The sequence below is a fragment of the Equus caballus genome, chromosome 6, assembly GCF_041296265.1.
Source record: "Equus caballus isolate H_3958 breed thoroughbred chromosome 6, TB-T2T, whole genome shotgun sequence".
Lineage (NCBI taxonomy): Eukaryota > Metazoa > Chordata > Mammalia > Perissodactyla > Equidae > Equus > Equus caballus.
Genome location: NC_091689.1, coordinates 67,640,598 through 67,662,307, shown reverse-complemented (window position 1 = coordinate 67,662,307; position 21,710 = coordinate 67,640,598). Strand labels below are relative to the sequence as shown.

At 39.9% G+C, this 21,710-nt stretch overlaps 1 protein-coding gene and 1 non-coding gene across 4 annotated transcripts in view; both read left to right on the top strand.

The window, feature by feature from the left end:
- The window catches only part of TMTC1 (transmembrane O-mannosyltransferase targeting cadherins 1), a 257,200-nt gene that overhangs the window by 130,242 nt on the left and 105,248 nt on the right, over window positions 1-21,710 (top strand). For all 3 annotated transcript variants that reach the window (XM_023643309.2, XM_023643308.2, XM_005611007.4), the window contains one exon: window positions 9,949-10,138. In XM_023643309.2, coding sequence (XP_023499077.2) covers window positions 9,949-10,138 — 190 coding nt within the window. The remainder of the gene's footprint in view (window positions 1-9,948; window positions 10,139-21,710) is intronic.
- LOC111774076 (U1 spliceosomal RNA) lies at window positions 3,614-3,777 on the top strand. The gene has a single exon (XR_002808919.1). It is a non-coding gene; the product is annotated as a U1 spliceosomal RNA (small nuclear RNA).

The window sequence follows — 21,710 nt, the reverse complement described above, 5'->3', positions numbered from 1 at the left end:
TATATATATATATTGCATCTAAAAATATACTGATGTCATAGTAAGCTCTGAAATAGAAATGGCTTAATGTGAGAAGGTTTAATTTTTGTTCCCAGGAAGAAGGCTGTGTATCCTGCCAGTCTCTAAGGAACCACTCTTCCTGGTGGTGACCCTGAGTTCTAAGCTGCCTGCATTTTATAGTCCTGCCATCTGGAATGGCTAAGTCAGTATAGCAGAGGAAGAGAAATCTGGAGGGGCCCATGCTTCTTACGCTGAAACTTTCAGATACATGGTACAAAAGGGGAGAGAATAGTATAATGAACTCCCATATTTGTTCCCATCACCCAGTTTCAGCATTTATCAGCTGTGTTCAACCTTGTGTCACCAATACCCCCACTCAACTTCCAACCCCTCTCCATTTTCCTCTACCACCTCTGAACTGTTTTGAGATCCTTCCCAGATATGATATCAATTCAATTATCATTATTTCAGTATGTAATATCTCTAAAAGGTAAGTGTCTTAGTCCATTCAGGCTGCTCTAACAAAATACCACAGACTGGATGGCTTACAAACAACAGAAATTTATTTCTCAGAGTTCTGGAGACTGGAAGTCCCAATCATGGTGCTTCCATGGTCATATTGTGGTGAGAGCCCTCTTCCTGGTTCATAGCTGGCGCCTTCTTACTGCGTCCTCACATGGCAGAGGGGGCAAGGGAGCTCTGTGGGATCTTTTTCATAAGGGCACTAATCTCATTCAAGAGGACTCCACCCTCATGACCTAATCACTTCCTCAAGGCCCCACCTCATAATACCTTCATGTTAGGGGTTAGGTTTCAACATATGACTTTGGGCGGGGGGCACATTCAGACCACGCCAGTAAGGATGTCTTTTAAAAATATGGTCACCATATCTTCATGATGCCCTAAAAAAACTGCCAGTGATTCCTTAATATCATCAAGTATTCATTCAACCACACCCCTTATAAATGTTGTTTCAGCTTCAAGAGACCCACAGCACCTCTGCCCAGACCTGTTGTCCAGAAGTAACCATGTGCCCCAGCTGACTGCGAGGGGCCTGAGAAATGGAATCTCCTGTGTACCCTGGAGGAGGAGAATTAAACAGACTTGATGAATATATAGCTTTGTGTATGACATGGCCTATGATGGTGTTTTCTTTAAAAAAAAAATAAAAGGAAAGAAAGAACAACAGCAACAAAAAACTAAAAGATAGTTTCTCCCTGAGAGAAATTCATGTCTCCTTTTTAAATAACATGTTCTCACCCCGATGATCCACTAAAAAGAACACTCAGAATCTTGGGACCCTCACAGGTCCCCATCCATTCTGTTGACCTACAACGTCTATTTCCCAGTCCAAGCCCTACCCATTCATGAAGCCTCCGATAAGTACTAGCTCTTTCAGAAAGGTTTCCTTGATATAAAACTTATAGTGACTGCTCCCCTCATCAGAGTGTGAATTGCTTCAGTAAGATTGCTCTTTCCTTAAAATGTAGCCAAGATCCAGTCACTGAAACGATGGGTGTTTTGACTTGGGAATGGAGCATGAGCCTGGAACCTGTTGGTTTTGCAGTGTGAGCATTCCTCTAGGGAGCAGGTCTAGGGTAGGTGGCTGGGGTGACCTGAGGGCTGGGTGTCTTCCCCTCAAGAAGAGAGGGGACCAGTTCACAGAAGTAGATGGCAGAAAGTTGGGTATGAGCATGTTCTAGAAGCAGACTTGGGGAATTAAATAATTTTGCTCATAGCTGTGTGACAGCTGTCCTGGTGGCCCTTAACTTTATCTCAGAGTCTTACCAGGCTTCACCTCAGAGCCTGACACACAATAAGTCCTGAGAATATTGTTGAATGAATGAACGGTGATCCTGGTTACATGAGCACCCATGGAAAGGAGTGAGCCTTATTGAAGTCCTTTTCTGAGTGGTTTGTCACACACCTGGTGTTCCTCTCTGAACACCAGAAATGTGATTGTAATTACCACTTGCGACTTCCTCCCAACCCAATGCCGTGTCCAATGTTCTGTCTTAAAAATCTGTAAGAGTTTGTTTACTTGTAACTTCATAAAGGCAAGGAAGTGTTTCCTTGAGAATGATGGAATTCATGCTGTGAAATAGCTGGTTAACTCGCATAATTATATATACAACAAATTACAAATACGGCACAGTGTATTAATGGCATTAATTTCCAGTTCCTTCTCTAGCAAGGTGGTGAAGCCCTTAGCCAGAGGTGACTAAGGGAACTCTTCTCTGTGTGGACCCATCTATCCCCGCCTCCTGTTTGTCATCTTGGCTCTGCTACTTACCACCTGTGTTGTTCACACTTCTTGTACTTGAATGTCTGGATAGCTGTGGTGTAGCTGCAGAATCACAAAGAATTCTCTATCATCTTCTTTGTCATTTCTCTGAATTTAGATTTTATTAAATTACTTTTTATTACGATTAAGAAAATTTTGCCCCTATGTGTCCAAATCCCTCCGCCCCTCCCACCCCACATGGAATTTCTGTAAAAACAAGAGCCAGGACAGAAGTTTTCGCCAGAGGTGACAGGGAGTGAAAAGAGACAAAAACCACGTCCTAAAATAAGGGGACCAGGAAATACCAGGATAGCACTTTGGGAAATTTGAGATTGGAAAAATTTAAGATCGGATATGAGAGTGGAAAGGGGATAGAGCCAAGGATTAAGGCATGAGTTTGGAGTAGGAGTCCGGAACTGAAAAGGTAAAACCACGGACAAGCTAGTATTGGAAGAAGTGGAGGATGAGGCTGAGGGTCAGGGTGATTGTTTGATCTGTGCCGTCCACCACTGGAGCCACAAGCCACGTGAGGCTGCTGAGCACATCAAATGTGGCTGGTCTGAGCCGAGATGTGCTGTTAAGTATAAATAAAGTATACACGGGATTTCAAAGATGGAATCCTATGAGAAAAAAGAATGTAAAATAGTCCATTAATACTATAATTTTTTATCTTGATTGTATGTCAAAATCCTATTTGGAGGATATTCATTGAAACAAAATTTATTATTAATTTATCATGTTTCATTTTACTCTTTTTAAAGGTGAAGTTATGCTTACTTTTGTTCTATTTTTATTGGACAACACTGGCCTAGGACAAGCGCGGGGGTTCTTGGCTTGACTCTATGACAGAAGAAGGGAGAAGGATGGGTGGGTTGGTGAGGAGTGTATGGTGGCTGCAGCACAGTCTGCAGACTTCCCCTGCCTCTAGTTTGGGGGGTTTGTGGCCTGGGGTTTGCCAGTTCGGATCCAGGTGCGAACATGGCACCGCTTGGCAAAAGCCGTGCTGTGGTAGGCGTCCCACGTATAAAGTAGAGGAAGATGGGCATGGATGTTAGCTCAGGGCCAGTCTTCTTCAGCAAAAAGAGGAGGATTGGCAGTAGTTAGCTCAGGGCTAATCTTCCTCAAAAAAAAAAAAAGGAAAGAGAGCTATGCAAACTGAGCTGCTCTGTTCTTATTTTAGCAACTAGAAGGGCCTTGCGTCACCGGGTCCTCCATACATGTGTTTTTTGGCATGAAACTGAAGTTATTCTGATTTTTAAAGCAGTGATTACCAAACTAGAGTGAATATCAGACTCACCTAGGGAAGCATGTTAAAATTAAAGATTTCCTATACTCACCTGGCAGGGGAGATACCACGATCATGAAGGTGGTTTTCCTAGGGCGAGGCTTATCCATTGCACTCCAGATTTGCTCACCTCTGCGATTTCCCCAAATATGGGAAACTCAACTGCATAATTTGTAGTAGTGAGGGACTGCATTCGTGCTTTCCCCTTAAAAAAAAAAAATTAATGATTTCCTGCTTCATGTCACAGAAATTCTGATTGAATGTGTCGCAAGGTTAGGTGAGATAATCTTCATTTAACCTGCAGCCTAAGTGTTTCTGGGGCATGGCGGAGGGAGGTGTCACCCTTTTGAAACCCTCAGGTATAAACTGTGTCCTCTGTGGCTTGTGAGCTCTCTACACAGGGGGTGTTTCCATTATGTATTTTGTATTATGTTCATAGAAAAATAGCTTCTTGGGAACAAAAGAGATGATCAAAGTCATCAAGTAGAGTTTTCCTGATTAAAATGATACTATGTAATCGTAACTTAGCTAATTTGTCTTGGATCCTGGGAATGAAGGGGAGAAATACAAGGGAGAGGAAAGAGGAGGGAGTCAGGAAGAAGCTGGTAGAGGAGCAAATGTTACCTTGGACTAGGGATTATTTGTTAGAAAATACTGTTCTGGATCACTTACTGATACTTCTTGAAGAAAACTATATAATCATTTAAATCTGGATATTGCATTTCCGTTGCAATCTTAAATCCCTGAGAAGCTGAGAAAAATTAAAAGAAGCACTTCTTTTATTTTTTGCCACGGTTGGAACATAAAGGCAAAAATTGCTTTTCATGAAGAATGAATGCCAAGCCCAAGCTTTTATTTAAGGATTCGATTTCTTGCTGTGTGGTACTCTAACAAACATTTTCATCCATGCAATCATCTGTTTACTGTGCTGGGGAGGAGATCACACACTGATTTTAAGTTAATGTCAGCCCTGCTTTAACTGTATAAAAGCTCAAGTTCATCTGGCTGCGTTGTCCAAGGAATGGGTCAGGGCCTCAGGCAGGTGCTTCTCCATGAAATATCAATGTTGGATCCACCGTATTTCCTTTCAGTTCTCTACATTAGTAAAGACATGCTAATGGAAGGCTGTGTGCTCGGTGGAGAACTCTATGTGGGGCCAGGAAACCCTGTCCTGTGGGCAGGCTCTGCTACGGGTTTGCTGTGGGACGCTGAACAAGTCACAACCTCTTTAAGGCTATTTTTCTTATGCAAGAATGAGGGTAATACCCACTTCACAGAGATTTTGTTGGGATAAATAATCTTTACATGTAAATGCTTTGTAAACTAGAAAATGTCGTACATGTTGAAGGGATTTTTAATGTTATTGGATGTAGTTCATTGGCAGGCAGACAAGATCTTTGTGTAGAAATTGGGAAATCGATGCCTGATGCATTGTAACCAATCGGTGCATATTTGCTCCGTGGAAGCTAAACCTGTGCTTGATGAGAGAAAGTATGTGGGTTTGAAATAAAGATCTTGTTAAATGCTTTATAGAGGGAAACAGACTGTAGGTAAGAAATAAACCAAGTCTTTATTTTGCAGAAGGCATTATTTGCTTTGTTGTAGATATACCAGTAGGAAGTTGTTGCTGACAGTTTTAGATGTTGAAATTCCTTTTTTCTACTCTGACGAAGCTGTCTCTGTTAATAAGATAGCTGTATCAATGGCACATTAAAAAGGTCAGAGAGACTTAATGACATTTCGGATTCACTTTATAGTTTACCCATGGTAACAAGAGTACTCATTTCAACTGTTTCATTGCAGTTTAATGCAAAGTAAGAAAAAGTAAGCCAAGCATAGCTTTATAATGATGCTGTACGACATGAGGGGGAGTGTCTTACTCGTACACTCCTCACTGTTTGACAGCGTGCCACGAACTAGCATGGCACTAGGTGCTGGGAGAGGGTGGGGGCCGCAAAGCAGACTCTTCCATCTGCACCCTTCAGCTACATTCCTGGACAACTGGAAACCTAGCCAGTGTCTTTTATTGGACTATAGAAAAATGCATGGTTGCCTCAGGCCAAAAGAAAAGTATAAAATTCAAATATTTCCAGGTTTTTAAGCATTCTTTTAATGTCAGTCTAATTTCTTAAAACCCAAAAGACTCATCCATTTAAAGAGCTGGGTGCTTGGGAGATAACTAAGCACAAGACACAGCCTTGTCCTCGAGGAGCTTCTGTTTTGGTGGGAAGACAGGCAGGACAGGGCAGTGTGTGACCCCGAGGCTGCGGGATCACATCAGAGGGACACCAGCCTGGCCTAGGGAGGGAGCTAGGCCGGTGAAGGCTTGTCAGAGGAAGTGGTATCTATGTTGGACCTGAAGGATGAGGAGGAGTGGGAGTTCAGCGACCTGTGAGAATTGATTCGCAAAGATGAGGGGAACCACTGAGGTGCTGCTCTCAGGAATTTGAAATCTGAGAGTGACGCAATTGGCCGGGAAGACAGAAGTGACAGGTGTGTGAATACAAGAGAAGAGGAGAGGCTGGGGCAGCCCCCGTGACCCACATTCCCGCCTCAGTTATGAAAAGCATGGATGAGAAGCCCGTGAACAGAGCTGGGAAAAGGAGCAAATACAGAGAGAAGCAGGGCAGCTGTGAAGACGACCCGCAGCCCAGAGAAGGTGCTACCTTCCTTTGTTGTAGCTGCTGGGTTTGGTTCCTAAGAAGCCTGGTTTCACTCTTAACTTCCTGTCATCAGATGCTTGTGGGAATTTTTAAAATAACCCTACCCTTAGTTGAGCTGGTTTAATTATACCCTCAGTCCTTATAAGCCAGACGAACTTTAAAACCAAAACACAAAGAGAAGTTGCCCAGAGAGTCCTTGGATCTCTTTTCCTTTTTCATAACTGTTTGGAAATGGTCCTAACATCTCTATTCCCAGGTGCTGAAGCAGCAAGTGTTCCGTGCTGGTGATGAGCCTTGGCCCTGGAATGCCCCAAGGCAGGGCCACAGCGTTGTCTGGCACCTTCTCCTCTGTGGCCGTGGAGGAGCAAGGAGATGAGGGTGGTGGACCTTCAACGGGGATTGTCTTGGGACTTTCTGCCCAGCCTTGTGTCCTGGGGATCAGATCCTGCTTCCACTCACCCCATCCTTGCCTATAGATGGTTTTCCTTGATTTCCTTTTCTTTTGTGTCTTGTTTTTGATCCACATTACCATGATGACATTCATCCATGTTGTTGCGTTCATTCTCCTTGCTGAAGAGATTTCCATTGAATGGATATACTACAATCTATGTATCCATTTTATTGTAGATGGACGTCTGGGTTGTTTCCAGTTTGGAGCTGTTAAGATTAGTGCTGCCATGAACAATCTTGTGATGTCTTTTGGTAAACATAGGTATGCAGTGCAACGCTGTTGGGCATAAACAGGAGTAGGTCATGAAATTGCATTTACTCTGCTTTCATGAAACTGTCTACAGTTCTCCACAGTGGTTTAATCAGTTAACACTAATGCTTCAAAGTTCCCGTTTCTCCACATCCCTCACCAATGCTTGATGCTGTATTTTTCATTTCAGACATTATAGCAGAAGTCATTTTATTATTTTTTTATATTGCATATTTTAAATTCTGTACCCTCATATGACCCATATTCTTAACTGTTCTCAGAAAGTGTCATGTTCCTATACAATTGAAGCTATTTTTATTTTTTAGCCTTGCCTGAACTCTCTATCTGCCATCTTTTCACCTAGTTAAATTCTGTGTAGATTTTACGAGGTCATTCCTTAATCCTCCATTTTTCATTAATCTGTCATTTCTTAGAACTCCATTGAAGTTTGATGTTTATATTTCACTATTGCACAACCATGTAATGTGTGTATGTGTTCTCACCACCAATGCTGTGAACTGCCCTTTTGGAGGATAGGGAGCTAGATCTTATTACTCTTCAGCATCTAGAAAAATACACGGTCATTATTCAAGGTTCATTGACTCCCAGTGAGGGGCGCCTGTCTACTGAGGAGGATCACACGGGAAGTGGCTTTCTTTGGCTAGTCCTGGAGGAGGTGATAGGCAGGGGAAGAAGATGGTAATGATGATAATAAGCAGGTTATGCCTGCAAAGGCCTGTCATTGCTGGCACACAGTGAGGCTGTGGCGACCCATCAGTGGTAATTTAGGAATTGTGAGGATGAACATAGGGGACAGCCTAGGGGCAGGACAGGACAGATACTAAAACTCAGACAGAGGTAGAGTCAGGGCAGGGTTGGTGCTCCATGATAGTGTAAAGGTGGTTTGCACGGAGGCTGTGTGTTGACTGATATTGACAGTGTTAGCTGATGCCCGTCCTGAGAGGACACGATGTGTGTACAGAGGCCCCAATGTCCTGTATTTATGAAACGGTGGAGGATTTTGTAGATGAAAGAAAAAGAAGGATCCTTTGAGCAGTAACATTTTTATATAAAACAAGCAAGTACTGTACGTTTCTGCTTGCTGTGCATGATTTTTTCATATGTACCTGTCGTAGGCATCTTTCTAGGACAAGGGAATATGTTAGGCTCATGTTATTTCTTAGCTGAAAATGTATTTTCAAAGGCAGAGCACAGAATCTATGTATATTTTTGCACTTAAAAAAGTCTAATTTTTTTCTTGATAAAAATGAAGATTTAGTTTTAAAGAGCCACACAGTTTCATTAGGTGCCATTTGCAGCATGACCCTTCCTCCCTCGGCTACATCCTCCCTGTCCCTTTCACGTATTTGCATGTGAAACCTCTTCAGACTTTTCCGACTTATCAATGAAAATACATGACTCATTTGGTTAAGCTGAGTTCCTGGCTGTCCATGCCATATATTCCATTTTGTTGGCAAGATATTCTAGTGGCTTTCCTCCTGTTAGCAGAATTCATGATAGAAAATTGGTAAATAATTCATTTTGGTTTTGCTGCTGCATTAAAAAAAGAGAACCCATTTACCCCTTTTGTCCTCCCATTACCCCTTTTTCCCTCTAGTAACCACCCGTCTGTTCTCTGTATTTATGTGTGTGTTTGTTGTTGTTTTATCTTCTACTTATGAGTGAAATCATTTGTCTTTCTCTCTCTGACTTATTTCACTTAGCATAATACCCTGAAGGTCCATCCATGTTGTCACAAATGGTAAGATTTCATCTCTTTTTTATGGCTGAGTAGTATTCCACTGTATACACATACCACGTCTTTATCCATTCATCCCTTGATGGACACTTAGGTTGCTTTCATGTCTTGGCTATTGTAAATAATGCTACAGTGAACATAGGGGTGCATATATCTTTTTGAATTATTGACTTCATATTCTTTGGATAAATACCCAGTAGTGGAATGGCTAGATCATATGGTAGTTCTATTTTTAATTTTTCGAGGAATCTCTATACTGTTTTCCAGAGTGGCTGCACCAGTTTACATTCCCACCAGCAGTGTACGGGGGTTCCCCTTTTCTCCATATCCTCTCCAGCACTTGTTATTTCTTGTCTTTTTAATAATAGCCATTCTGACGGGTGTAAAGTGATATCTCATTGTGGTTTTCATTTGCATTTCCCTAATAATTAATAATGTTGAACATCTTTTCATGTGCCTATTGGCCATCTGTATATCTTCTTTGGAAAAATATGTGTTCAGATCCTCTGCCCAGTTTTTGATGGGGTTATTTGTTTTTTTAGTTGTTGAGTTGTATGAGTTCTTTGTTTATTTTGGATATTAACCCCTTATCCGATATATGATTTCAAATATCTTTTCCCAATTGTTAGATCGTCTTTTCATTTTTTTGATGATTTCCTTTCCTGTGCAGAAGCTTTTAAGTTTGATGTAGTCCCACTTGTATATTTTTTCTTTGGTTTCCCTTGCCTAGGGAGTCATGGTATTCAAAATGACACCACTATGACTGATGTTCAAGAGCATACTGCCTATGTTTTCTTCTATGAGTTTTATGGTTTCGGGTCTTACAGTCAAGTCTTTAATCCACTTTGAGTTAATTGTTATGTATGGTATAAGATAGTGGTCTACTTTCATTCTTTTGCATGTGGCAACAGGGCAACATTTCTGGCATATATTTTCATCACGCTTTTCCTTCAAAGCATTTATCTTAGGTTGTCACGTATTTATTTATATGATCATTTTTAAATCTACCTCATGGAAACTGACATAGTTCACCATTGAAATACCAGCACCTACCACAGTGACTAGAGCCAGTAGATACATTCCAAAATGATCAATTTAACGACTAAACGAATGAATGGTTTTCCATCTTACTTGTCTTTTCCTGTGAGATAACATTGACAGGATAGAAATGCTATTTAATAGAAACATGGTGAAGGAATGTTTGCAAAGTGTCATGGATCTTGAGTTGTGTTTCAGTGGTTCTTCTTTTCTTTGTAGATTCCTCACCTATTCCTACCTCTTGGCCTTCAACGTGTGGCTTCTGCTTGCACCTGTTACCCTGTGCTATGACTGGCAGGTCGGCAGCATCCCTCTGGTCGAGACCATATGGGACGTGCGGAACTTAGCCACCATCCTTCTGGCAGTTGTGATGGCCTTACTGAGCCTTCATTGTTTAGCAGCCTTCAAGGTAATTTTCTTAAAAGTCAAATGAACTGTCTGCATTTGAAAAGAGATACTCTATACTCAATAATGCTTTTTTTTCCAACAGGAGGTCTGGGTCTAAATTGAACCTACTCTTTTGTCTAAAAAACTTCATTTAAAATTTTCCTGATGGGGGCTGGCCCGGTGGTGCAGTGGTTAAGTTCACATGTTCCACTTCTCGGCGGCCCGGGGTTTGCTGGTTCAGATCCCGGGTGTGGACATGGCACTGCTTGGCAAGCCATGCTGTGGTAGGCATCCCACAGATAAAATAGAGGAAGATGGGCATGGATGTTAGCTCAGGGCCAGTCTTCCTCAGCAAAAAAAGAGGAGGACTGGCAGTAGTTAGCTCAGGGCTAATCTTCCTCAAAAAAAAAAAAAATTTCCTGATAGGTAATATACATTTTAAAGACCTTAGTGGAGTTACAGACCATGGCTACCTTAATTATATGATTTCTTTTACTGTTTCTGTCAACCCTGTAGAAATTGGAGCTGAAGTTCATCTTTGCAAACAAGAAGATGTTTTCTGCTGTAGTTGGCTAATTTTTAAAGTAATTTGTTTTCATGTAATGATAAATGAAATAATGATAATATATTCACAAGTGCTTAAAATATGGTTAAGACTCTACTTCCACTAGCGACTGCCTGCCTGAGTTGGTTAGCTTATTCTCAGTCCAAAAAAAAAAAAAAACAACATGGTAGAAGTGTGAAACTGGAAAAAATTATTAAATGTAACCATTTCACAAATGATGAAAGAGAGCAAAGAACTTGAAAACGTTTAGTTGTGAAAAACTGCTACTGTATTGGGTAAGATGCTTCCTACCTGAAGATCTTACCATCCACCCAGATCTGGTGGTCAAAACCCACAGGTTTACTGGCTAGACATGGCTAATTTGGTCCAGAAGAGCAGCAGAACAGCTAGAAATTTAAGGGGGAAGATTTTGGAAGCAAGAGTGCTATTGAAGGGCTGAGATAACATACTGTCCACGCATTCATGGCTGACTGCTAAGGAGCAACATGTGCCCTTGGGGTTTTCTAGGGAACACAAGCAAAACTGAAAGCCTGGGGAGACTTATTTATTTGTTGCAAGTTTGAAGAAATTCTTCAACCCACACGTAGGTCCCGCGGCAGAGGATGGAAGCATCGCTGACTTGAGTTGTCTATATATAGCCTCAGTTCAAATCATTGGCTGATTATGAAACTATGCAGACGCGAGAGAGATCCCCAGAGATCCAGGCAAAAGGAAAAAAAAAACGCTGAGCAAAAATTTCAGCTCTCTGCAGAGAAACAGATTTTTCAGTTTGAGTCTAGGCAAGTCCATCATACGTTAAAACAGGAAAGCGAGCAAATTTCAAAAGAACCAAATAGAATCAGAGTCACTACAGTGTTATGACATACAATGCCTAGTTTTTAATCAGAATGGACAGGTAAAGAAACAAGAGAGAGAGAGATCCAAACTCAGGGGAAAAAATAGTCAATAGAAGATGGAGAAGAATTGAGATTCCAGAGCCAAACTCACACTTACGTCATCATTTGATTTTTCACAAAGTTGCCAAGGTAATTCAATGGAGAAAGGATAGTCTTTTTTAAAAAGGTACTGAAATAATGGAATATCTATAAGGAAAAAATGTGACCATTGACTCTTACCTCATACTGTACACTTAGAAGTTAATTCTATATAACTACATAAAAGCATTAAATAACGCAAAAAATTCCAAAAGAAAACAGGAGAAAAGCTTTGTGAAGTTGGGTTAAGAAAAGATTTCGTAGAGACACAGGAAGTACAAATTATGTAAGAAAAAATTGGTAAATTAGATATCATCAAGATTAAAATTTTGCTCATCAAAAGGTAATTTTAATTAATTTGAGAGGCCAGCCACAAGTTGGGAGAAAATATTTGCAAAACATATATCTGCAAAGGACTTGTATCTGGGATATTTAAAGAGCTATTAACACTCAATCATAAGAAGACGAATAACATTAAAAATGGGCAAAAGATTTAAATAGACACTTCACAAAAGAAGATATAGGAAGGTTAATAAACACATGAAAAGATGCTCAGCATCATTAGGCATTAGGGTAATTCAAATTAGAGCCACAAGGAGATACTACTACACACTTGCTAGAATGACTGTAATTAAAGATTCACAATAGGAGGTGTTGGCCAGAATGTGAAGCAACTGGAAGCCTCAGACATTGCTGCTGGGAATGGAAAATGGCTCAGCCACTTTGGAAGAATTCAGTAGTTTCTTAAAAAGCTAAACAGAAAAAAGTATTTATATTCCTCAGTATCTACTGAAGAGAGATAGAAACTTACGTCCACACAAAAGTCTTGTATGTAAATGTTTATAGAAGCTTTATTCATTGTAGCTGGAAAATGGAAACAACTAATGACCTCAACTTGTAAATGGAAAAACTTAACGTGGTAAATTATTCAGAAATTTAAAGGAGGAAACTACTGGTACATACAACAGCATAGATGAAACTCAGTGACAGTGTGCTAAGTGAGAGAAGGCAGACAGAAGACTATACACTGTATGATTCCATTCATATGAAATTCTTCAAAAGGCAGCATTATAGTGACAGACAACATGTGGGGGTGGAGATTGACTGTAAAGACACCTGAGGGAACTTTTTGAGGTATTTAATGCTTTTAAAAATTTGATTGTGGTGGTGGTTGTGGAACTATACACATTTATGAAAACTCACCAAAATGTACATGTAAAATGGGTGGATTCTTTTGTATGTGAACTGCATCTCAATAAAAATTTATTAAAAAAAGGTTAGAATGAATACCGAACTGAAATTTGAATATAAAACACAATATGTGATCCTGAAAATTTGATGAAAAAAATTTTTGAATGATTAAAGCTTTTTTTATTGAAGTGAAATTCACAAACATACAATTGACTATTTTAAAGTGTACAATTTAGTGGTGCTTAGTGTGTTCACAATGTTGTGTAACTACCAGTTCTGTCTAATTTCAAAGCTTTTTCATCACCTCATAAAAACACCTCCTAACCAATAAGTCATCACTCCTGACTCTTCCCTCCCCGACTTGCTGATAACCTTTAATCTGCCTTCTGTCTCTATGGATTTGCCTATTCTGTATATATTATATAAAAGGAATTATATGGCTTTTAGTGTCTGAGTTCTTTCACGTAGCATAATATTTTTGAAGTTCTCCCAAGTTGTAGCATGTATCAATACTTCGTTCCTTTTTATGGCTGAATACTATTCCATTGGATGTATATACCACAATTGTTTATCCATTCATTCATTGATGGACATTGGGTTGTTTCCACCTTTTGGCTGTTATGAATAATGCTACTATACACATTATTGTAAAGTCTCTGCATGGACATATGTTTTCATTTCTTTTGGGTATATACCTAGGAGTGAAATTGCTGAGTCATATGGTAATTGTATGTTTAACTTTTTGAAGAACTATTTTCCACAGTGGCTGCACCATTTTACATTCCTACCGGGAATGTACAAGGGATTCCATTTCCTTACATTTTTGCCAACACTTATTATTTTTCATTATTTTGTTTAAAGCCATCCTAGTGGGTGTGAAGAAGTATCTCATTGTGATTTTGATTTGTGTTTCCTTGACAACCAGTGCTGAACGTCTTTTCATATGCTTATTGGCCATCTGTATGTTTTCTTTGGAGAAATGTCTATTCAAAAGTCCTTTTCTCATTTTTTAATTAGGTTGTCTTTTTTGTTGTTGAGTTATGAGTTCTTTATGTATTTAGGATATTAAATGCCAAACAGATAGATGATTTGAAAATATTTTTCCCCATTCTTTGTGTTATCTTTTCATATTCTTGATATTGTCCTTTAATGCACAGAAGTTTTTAATTTAATGAAGCCCAATTTATTTTTGTATTTTGTTGTTCATTGATTTTGGTGTCAAATCTAATAATCCATTGCCAAATCCAAGTCATGAAGATTTACGACTGCGTTTTCTTTGAAGAGTTTTATAGTTTTAGCTTTTATTTAGGTCATTGATCCATTTTGAGTTAATTTTTCTATATGGCATAGAGTAGAAGTCCAACTTCATTCTTTTGCATGTGGTTATCCAGTTGTCTCTGCACCATTTTTTGAAGAAACCATTCCTTTCCCCAAACAGCTTATTTTAAAGTAATCTTCTCATTAATCTTTTTGTAAATCAATTTTATGAAGGGAGAATGATATGACTAACCATCCTCAAGAAACTCTGACATGCCAATGAGTTACATAAACTTAAGCTCAAATTTCTTTTTCTTGGTAAGACCTACCATAACTACCCTATTTAAAATATAATCACATACTTTCCACTCTACTTTTTATCTCCCTTTCACTTTTTAACTTTTCTTCACTATACTTCAAGTTTCTAAAATGCTATATCATTTGGTAATTTTATGCAACGCCTGTTTCCTCCGGCTAGGAGGTAAGCCCCATGAGGACAGAGATTACTTTTTTCTATTTCGTTCCCGTCCTTATTTCTAGCCTCAAGAGCTTGCTGTGTCCAATATTTATTACCTACATTTTATTGTTTGCCACTCAGGATATGTCATCTAATGAATAAAACTATAGAAAGTTAGTTTCTCTGCTCAATTAGATTTTGGAATGCATAAACTGTTTTTTGGTAAATTATCTAAAGCCTATACAAGGACCGTACTCAATAGCAGTATGAAATGTTTGGGGGTCAGTATGACGTTTGTTTTATTAGGATCTGGCCTTCGCTCATGGTTTGGCATGCCTGCTGTATTGTAATTGATCTGCAGTGCAGTAGAGCACTGGATTGGTATGTCACTACAAGTGTTTCTTGACTCCCTCCCAACTAGTTAAAGGGAGTGGGGAGTCCCCACAGGCTGTCATCTTCGTCAGGTGTGTTAAATATGGACCTTTATGATGGCAGCAGACCCTGCTCATGGGCGAACCTTGGCCCTCCCCAGAGTGTCTTTAATAACATGATGAATGAATGGAAACTTCCTCCCTGGAAGGCTGTTAATCCTTTTCTTTCATGGAATTTGCTCCAAAATCACTTTAATGCATCAGGGAAAGAATTAGCAAAGCATTCCAGCTGTGGTGATAGGAAAATTTAGTTTTTCTGTAGTGGCTTTCATCTTGAAAATCCTTTGCAAAGATTAACTAAAGCCTTGGCAATTCCTGGAGGCCACTTGCGCTTTCTACATTTGTTTTCTTTCAGAGTTTGGAGACGGAGGTTTGGCATCAAACTCATGTTTGTGTGGCCTTGCCTCTCTGTTCTTGATCTGCTTAAACACTAGAAGGTCTCAAAAGTCAGATTTTGCTGCTAGTTAGAAACCTCTGGCAGTGGGGAAGCCCTGTGTTTTCTGTGAGATGATTAGTTACTAAGGACTTAATCTTCAGGGTTCTGACTCCAAGACAATAAACAAGTAGGATTAAGCTTTTGTGAAAATAGAGGTCCTGCTTTATGGACCTTCTTCTGTGCTAAAAAGGAAGAGTAGATGAAATGTTTGTCATAATGTCAGCAAAATAAACACAGCTCTGTTCACCTAGAATATTTCCAAATGGTATATGTACTATATTGGTAAGTGTTGGATTGAAATTATTTTGTAATCCCTGGCTAAGTCCTTAAATTTTGAGATAGTGAGACCATACAATACATTGTCAGGAAAAAAAATTATTGGATAAACAAGTATAGACATTGAGTCCATGGAATCATGGAAAATATTTCTTTTATTTTCCCCTTTGATTGATTCTCAGTCATACAAAAGCCACTCTGGTTTGTATTCAGGGGAGACTATGTTGCCTTTAGCCTCACTGCTCCTTCCTCTTTTATGCTCTAATTTTGTGTGAGTGCCTGCTGTTAATGGCTAGGACTAGAACAGTGAATAAATGAAGGTCTTGTCTACGTGGCGCTTACACTTCAACACTTAAAATATGTTGTTATAGACCAAGTGTTGATAAGGGCTGTGAAGAGGTCAGGGCTGGCCTCACAGGTGTTATGACATTTCAGCAGACATGAAGGAAGTGAAGGAGTGAGCACATGACTATTGGAGAAGAGTATTTCAGGTATAAGGAAAGCAGATGCTAAGACCCTAAGACAGAGAAGTACAGGGGTGTTCACAGAACAGTAAGGAAACTGAAACTGACGTGGCTGACGCAGAGTGGGCCAAGGATAGAGACAGCTGAAATGATGTTAAAGAGATGGTGGAGTGTGTGTGTGTGTGTGTGTGTGTGTGTGTGTGTGTGTGTGGGTACAGGATCAAACCTAGGTCTTTTAAGCCTCTGCCTACTTTTCCCCACTCCTGCCAATGCTTCTTCCTCTTGGCTTCTGGCTCTCTTGGCAGTCAGGTGGTTGTGTCTGGTTTTCTTGTTGATATGGCCAGGCCATGGAGGGGAACAAGACTGGGGAAAAAATTCAGGTCCTTCCAAGAATTTACATGCTTATGTGTGTGTCTGTGGAGGGTAGGAGGTAGGGATTCAAAGAAAAGGGCAGCCTTAGAATCAATAAAGGATCTACAAAAGACATACACATCTTTCTTTTGCTAATATTAACCTTTTTTGAGGGGCCATAATCTTGGGGCAATATATGTGCCTACAATCTTTGTTTCTCCTCCAATTTACCAAAACCTTCTTCTGTCATCCGACCTTGTTATCAACCAGGGCACTGGAAGAGGGGGACATAATCTATCCTGTTACAGTTGCATTTACACTGACTTGAATTCTTCTGGAAATTATTTTGACCTTACAAAGCTACAAATTAACACATGTAAAAAGTAAAACAGCAGGTGTGTTATTTTTCAGTCCTTGCCCACTCCTCAAATCCCATCCTCCGTAGGCCTCCTTTGAACATTTGTTCTTGTACATTTTTACACTTACTGAAAACGAAAACAAATTCTTTTTTGTAAAAGTAAGTTAGACACCATTATAAATTGCAGGCTCCTCCAGGCATCTTCCACATCCAGTTGGAGTGTCCCTGGAGGAAAGCAACTCAAAGAATGGATGTTTGACTTTTGACAAGATCTTATCCAGGCTTGAGTGAAAGAACTAGGACACAGCATCTAAGACTTTCCTGTCTCTAGAAATCACTGCAGGATGAATTTAGAGATTGTTTCCAGTTTGTCCCATTTTCATGGCATAAGAAATTTAAGACTTCAATGAGTAGTTTATTATTTATCATAGAAGAGCTCACTTGCATCTTTGAGAAGTTAAATGTAGAATTGTGTCTTTCTGTGCTGCTCCTTCATTTCCTCCTCCTATTCACACCCTTTATTCACTAGAAATAAATTTGATCTTATATCACATAATGTAGGGAACAATCTAGAAATTCATTATTGGATTGAATTTTTTTAACAATGAATTTTTATTTTATTTTGAGAAAGATTAGCCCTGAGCTAACATCTGCCACGAATCCTCCTCTTTTTGCTGAGGAAGACTGGCCCTGAGCTAATATCCATGCCCATCTTCCTCTACTTTATATGTGGGATGCCTGCCACAGCATGGTTTGACAAGAAACATGTAGGTCTGCACTTGGGATCCGGACTGGGGAATCCTGGGCCACCAGAGCGGAACGTGCGAACTTAACCCCTGTGCTACTGGGCTGGCCCCAACAGTGAATTTTAAAGTGAACTAATTTGCTGTCACTCTTTGTGATGAGGATAATCACTCTGTTGGAATGTACATACAGTAGAGATGAAGAGTATTTAAGCCATGAAGGCTGATTATTCCATTCTTTTCGGAGAATAGTGAATAGGTATCTACCGGGAAAACCACAGGCTAAAAAGGTACTTGGGATTTGGTTGATGACTCTTACAGACTGTCTGTCAGACTGTTGACTTGCAATAAAAAGTGGAAAGTAGCCGGTCTCATTTGGATTGTTTAGAGGAGTTGATACTGTTGGTCCTGCTCTTTATAGTTGCCCTTTTCCCGTGTCTTCTAATGTGATTTCCCTGCCTTACAGAGGAAGCACCACTGAATTATATTTAAGAGTAATTTATTTGGCATTGGTTCTTTATTACATACTCACAGGATGTCTTGAGATATTAAGATGTTTTATACCTTTTATAATCTTGTGGAATATCTGTAAAAGTAAAACTTGAGGGAAAAAGAGAAGGGTTAATGATTTTTACTAATTTTACCTGACTTTCCTAATAACGACCTCAACAATGAGATGTCTTTTGAGAATGGATATTACAGTGGAGGTCCCCTCCCCCAAGTATGGGGCTTTAAAGGTTGGTTTTTTTTTTTTTTTTAAAGATTTTGGTTTTCCTTTTTCTCCCCAAAGCCCCCCAGTACATAGTTGTGTATTTTTAGTTGTGAGTCCTTCTAGTTGTGGCATGTGGGATGCCACCTCAGCATGACTTGATGAGCGGTGGCATCTCTGTGCTCAGGATTTGAACCAGCGAACCCCTGGGTCACCGAAGCGGAGCTCGTGAACTTAACCACTCGGCCATGGGGCCATCCCTAAAGGTTTGTTTTTTTCATTTTTAGTAGGGGTCACAGTTGTGTACCAGTCTGTCTATCCACAGGTAGTCTTCCACATCATTCCCTTGAAACCACAAATCGTAGGCCACCTCTCTGTGCCCTAGAAAACAAGCCAAATTCTCAGGTCTGCATGGGGATGAATCTGCAGCCTGACCAATGGAGGTGTCTACCAGTGACAACTTGCTGGAAATGGAGGGGAGGGGTGGGGATGATACGTGTACCGCCTCCATTAGGGAGGTGGCTGCCTTCGTCTCAGAGATCTCCCTTCATGCCTGTTCTCAGCCTTGCTCTCGACTAACCTCCCTGCTGGTCCGGATCACAACCCGCATCAATATACTCAACAAAAGAGCAGCCAGATATCTGATGGACAAACAGAAACTGCCAGCCTTAGGTCTCTCTTTCATTAAAACCCCCGTGCATCTCAACGAGGAGGTAAAACTAGAATGAGAGCCACTCTTGGAAAGTGATTATTTGTTCATTGATATTCTTACCTCATTCCAAAAAGGACTTGGAGCAGCTTAGGGAATAAATACAGGACAGGGGGATAGAACAGGAGATGGCAAACTTTTTTTTTTTTTTTTTTTGCACAGAACCAGATAGTAAATATTTGCAGCTTTGCTGGTCATACACAGCTATTCAACTATTGAGCTCCACCATTGTAGCATAAATTAGCTGACCCGTGGATAGGACACTGTACTACTGTAGACCCTTACGGTTGAACTGAATGTGATTTCAGATTTCTGGAAATTATTTTGCATTTAGCTCAGCCAGATAATAGGTTATGGTATTATTGTGGCATATGGATCACTATGGAGTACATCTTTTAAATTCCAAAATAGTCTTTATGAAACCTGGTAAAATAAGCATCAAGTTTTACTATAGCAAATGGTAAAATAAAATTGAACTTGGGAATTGAAGATTGCCTTTAATGGTGAATGGTTCTATGCCGATGCTGATTTTTCTTTTTCCTCCTGGCCTACATTTCTCTTTTCAGTTCCCATTCTCTGCAAGCACCGCATTCTCTATTTTCTATTCTCGGTGCATGAAAATTCTCCTCATACACTTACAGGTCCAAGCTTGCTAGTCCATTTACAACCAGTTTGTCCTGCTTTGGGACCATTGTAGTCACTGATAGAAGAGGCCCTGATGATGTCTTCCCCATGACCACCAGTGCCATGGGAGCAGCTATGGTCTGGGATCCTCTCAGTCCCGGCTTCAACCAGCCCAGCTGATCCAGCCTCTTATCACTGCTCTCAGCTGACTTCTCCACCTGTCACCTCTTTACCTATGGTGACAGCGTCCTGCTACTTGGCTCACAGTTTTCCAAGTCAGTAGCTGTATTCAACTTTGGCCCTTAGACCATGCTCCAAAACTGAGATTTTTGTTTTTATCGTTTTACTGATGAGAGTTGGAAAATGAACTTACTGCTTCATCAGATGCAGTGTTGGAAAACAGAGAAGTTAGGTTTCTACCTCTTTTTAAGATGGAACATATTTGAAGATCCATTGCTTTTATGTCAATGCTTTGCTATATGTGATACAAATTGTGACTTATGTTCTGTCACTATAATGTCATTTGGTGGTCTACTTTAAGTTCATGACCACCAGCCTCAAGTGGAAGCCAGTTCCCTCCCTGTTGGAGGTAAGTGTAGTGTACGTGTGGAGGAGCATTGCCCCAGGTTCCAGATCAAGAGTCTGGGTGGTAGGAGGAGAGGAGGCTGTAGACTGGAATGATTAGCACTGACCTGGGTGCGAGTCCAGGCCCTGCCACTTATCAGCTCTGAGCTCACCTCATTCGGCCTTGTTCTCATACCATAGTGTACGGTCGTTATGAGGTTGAACCAGGGCAAGCCATGTGAGACACTCATCACAGCAGCCAGCACGTGGGAAGCCTTGAGTACCTGTCAGCTATCTTTGTAGTCTTTGTGTCATCATCATTATTATCACCATCATCATGAAATTGTCACAGCTCAAAGTCAAGAGCACAATAAGGGCTCCTGTTTTCCATTCTGGAGGAATAACAGACTTGAAAAAACATAATCCAGTTGACTGCCTGTTTTGATTTTATATATTTCAATATGCAATCATGCTTTACATGATCAAAAAATATTTGTAATGCTGCTGAAGATTAATCCTACCCCCACTGCAACCTCTCTTTATTCCCTACCCTAGATGACAGGGGTTAAATTCTTGACCTGAGAGCTAGTGGTAGTAACATATTTTCAGGTTTTTAATGCTTAAGCATATTGGAGTTTGGAAGTAGGTATATTCAAGTGTAACAGAAGGGCAGAATCCTAACATAAAACTACTGTTAGTAAAAAAGTGAAGAAAATAGTGGCAAATATCAGTGACTTATTTACAAACAAACATTGGAGTTATCACCTAAACCTCCAAACTATAGAAATATTATAGATGTCTTTAAAGGTATTTGAAATTAGCAAAATAGGCAAGATAGAAGAAAGGAATCATTTTCTTTTATTTTTGTTGTTCTGAAAACCTCTTACTATCATTGGTGGATTTCTCCATTCCACTCAGTGGTGAGTGTTGGAACAAAAGAGACACTAGAAATGCAATTTTTTATTCAGTGGCTACCTGAAAATCAGCGACCCTTGAGCAAAATCTTCCTGAGGCGTTTCTTTTTGTCCGTTATTAATAGAGTACCTGTGAAGTCCTTCTCCCTGTGCTAGATCTGAACCTTAGACAAATCCTTCTTCCTCCTCTTGTATGTAATACACAATTCAATTGTACCTGGTGTTCTGTTTGGCTTTTAATTTAAGCCTGGTTGGAGTTTTTCCACATGATTAAATGGATTTGTTTTATTTTTTGCCTTCACAGGGCAATTTCATTTTCACGAGTCACACTCTTTAATAAGAAAATGATACCCACCCCTCTGAGGTTTATACCATGGTTGGAAGACCCAGTGGATTTATTAACAGAAGAATTAGATAGTTGCATAATGGCAAAAGGAGTTTTCAGACATCAGTAACAGCGTTCTTTCTTTTTCATGATTGTATGTTTTATGCTTCTCAGCAAGATTTCATAGTGTATCTTATTATTTGCTTTTACTCAGAATAATTGACACCTTTTGAGTGATAATCTTAC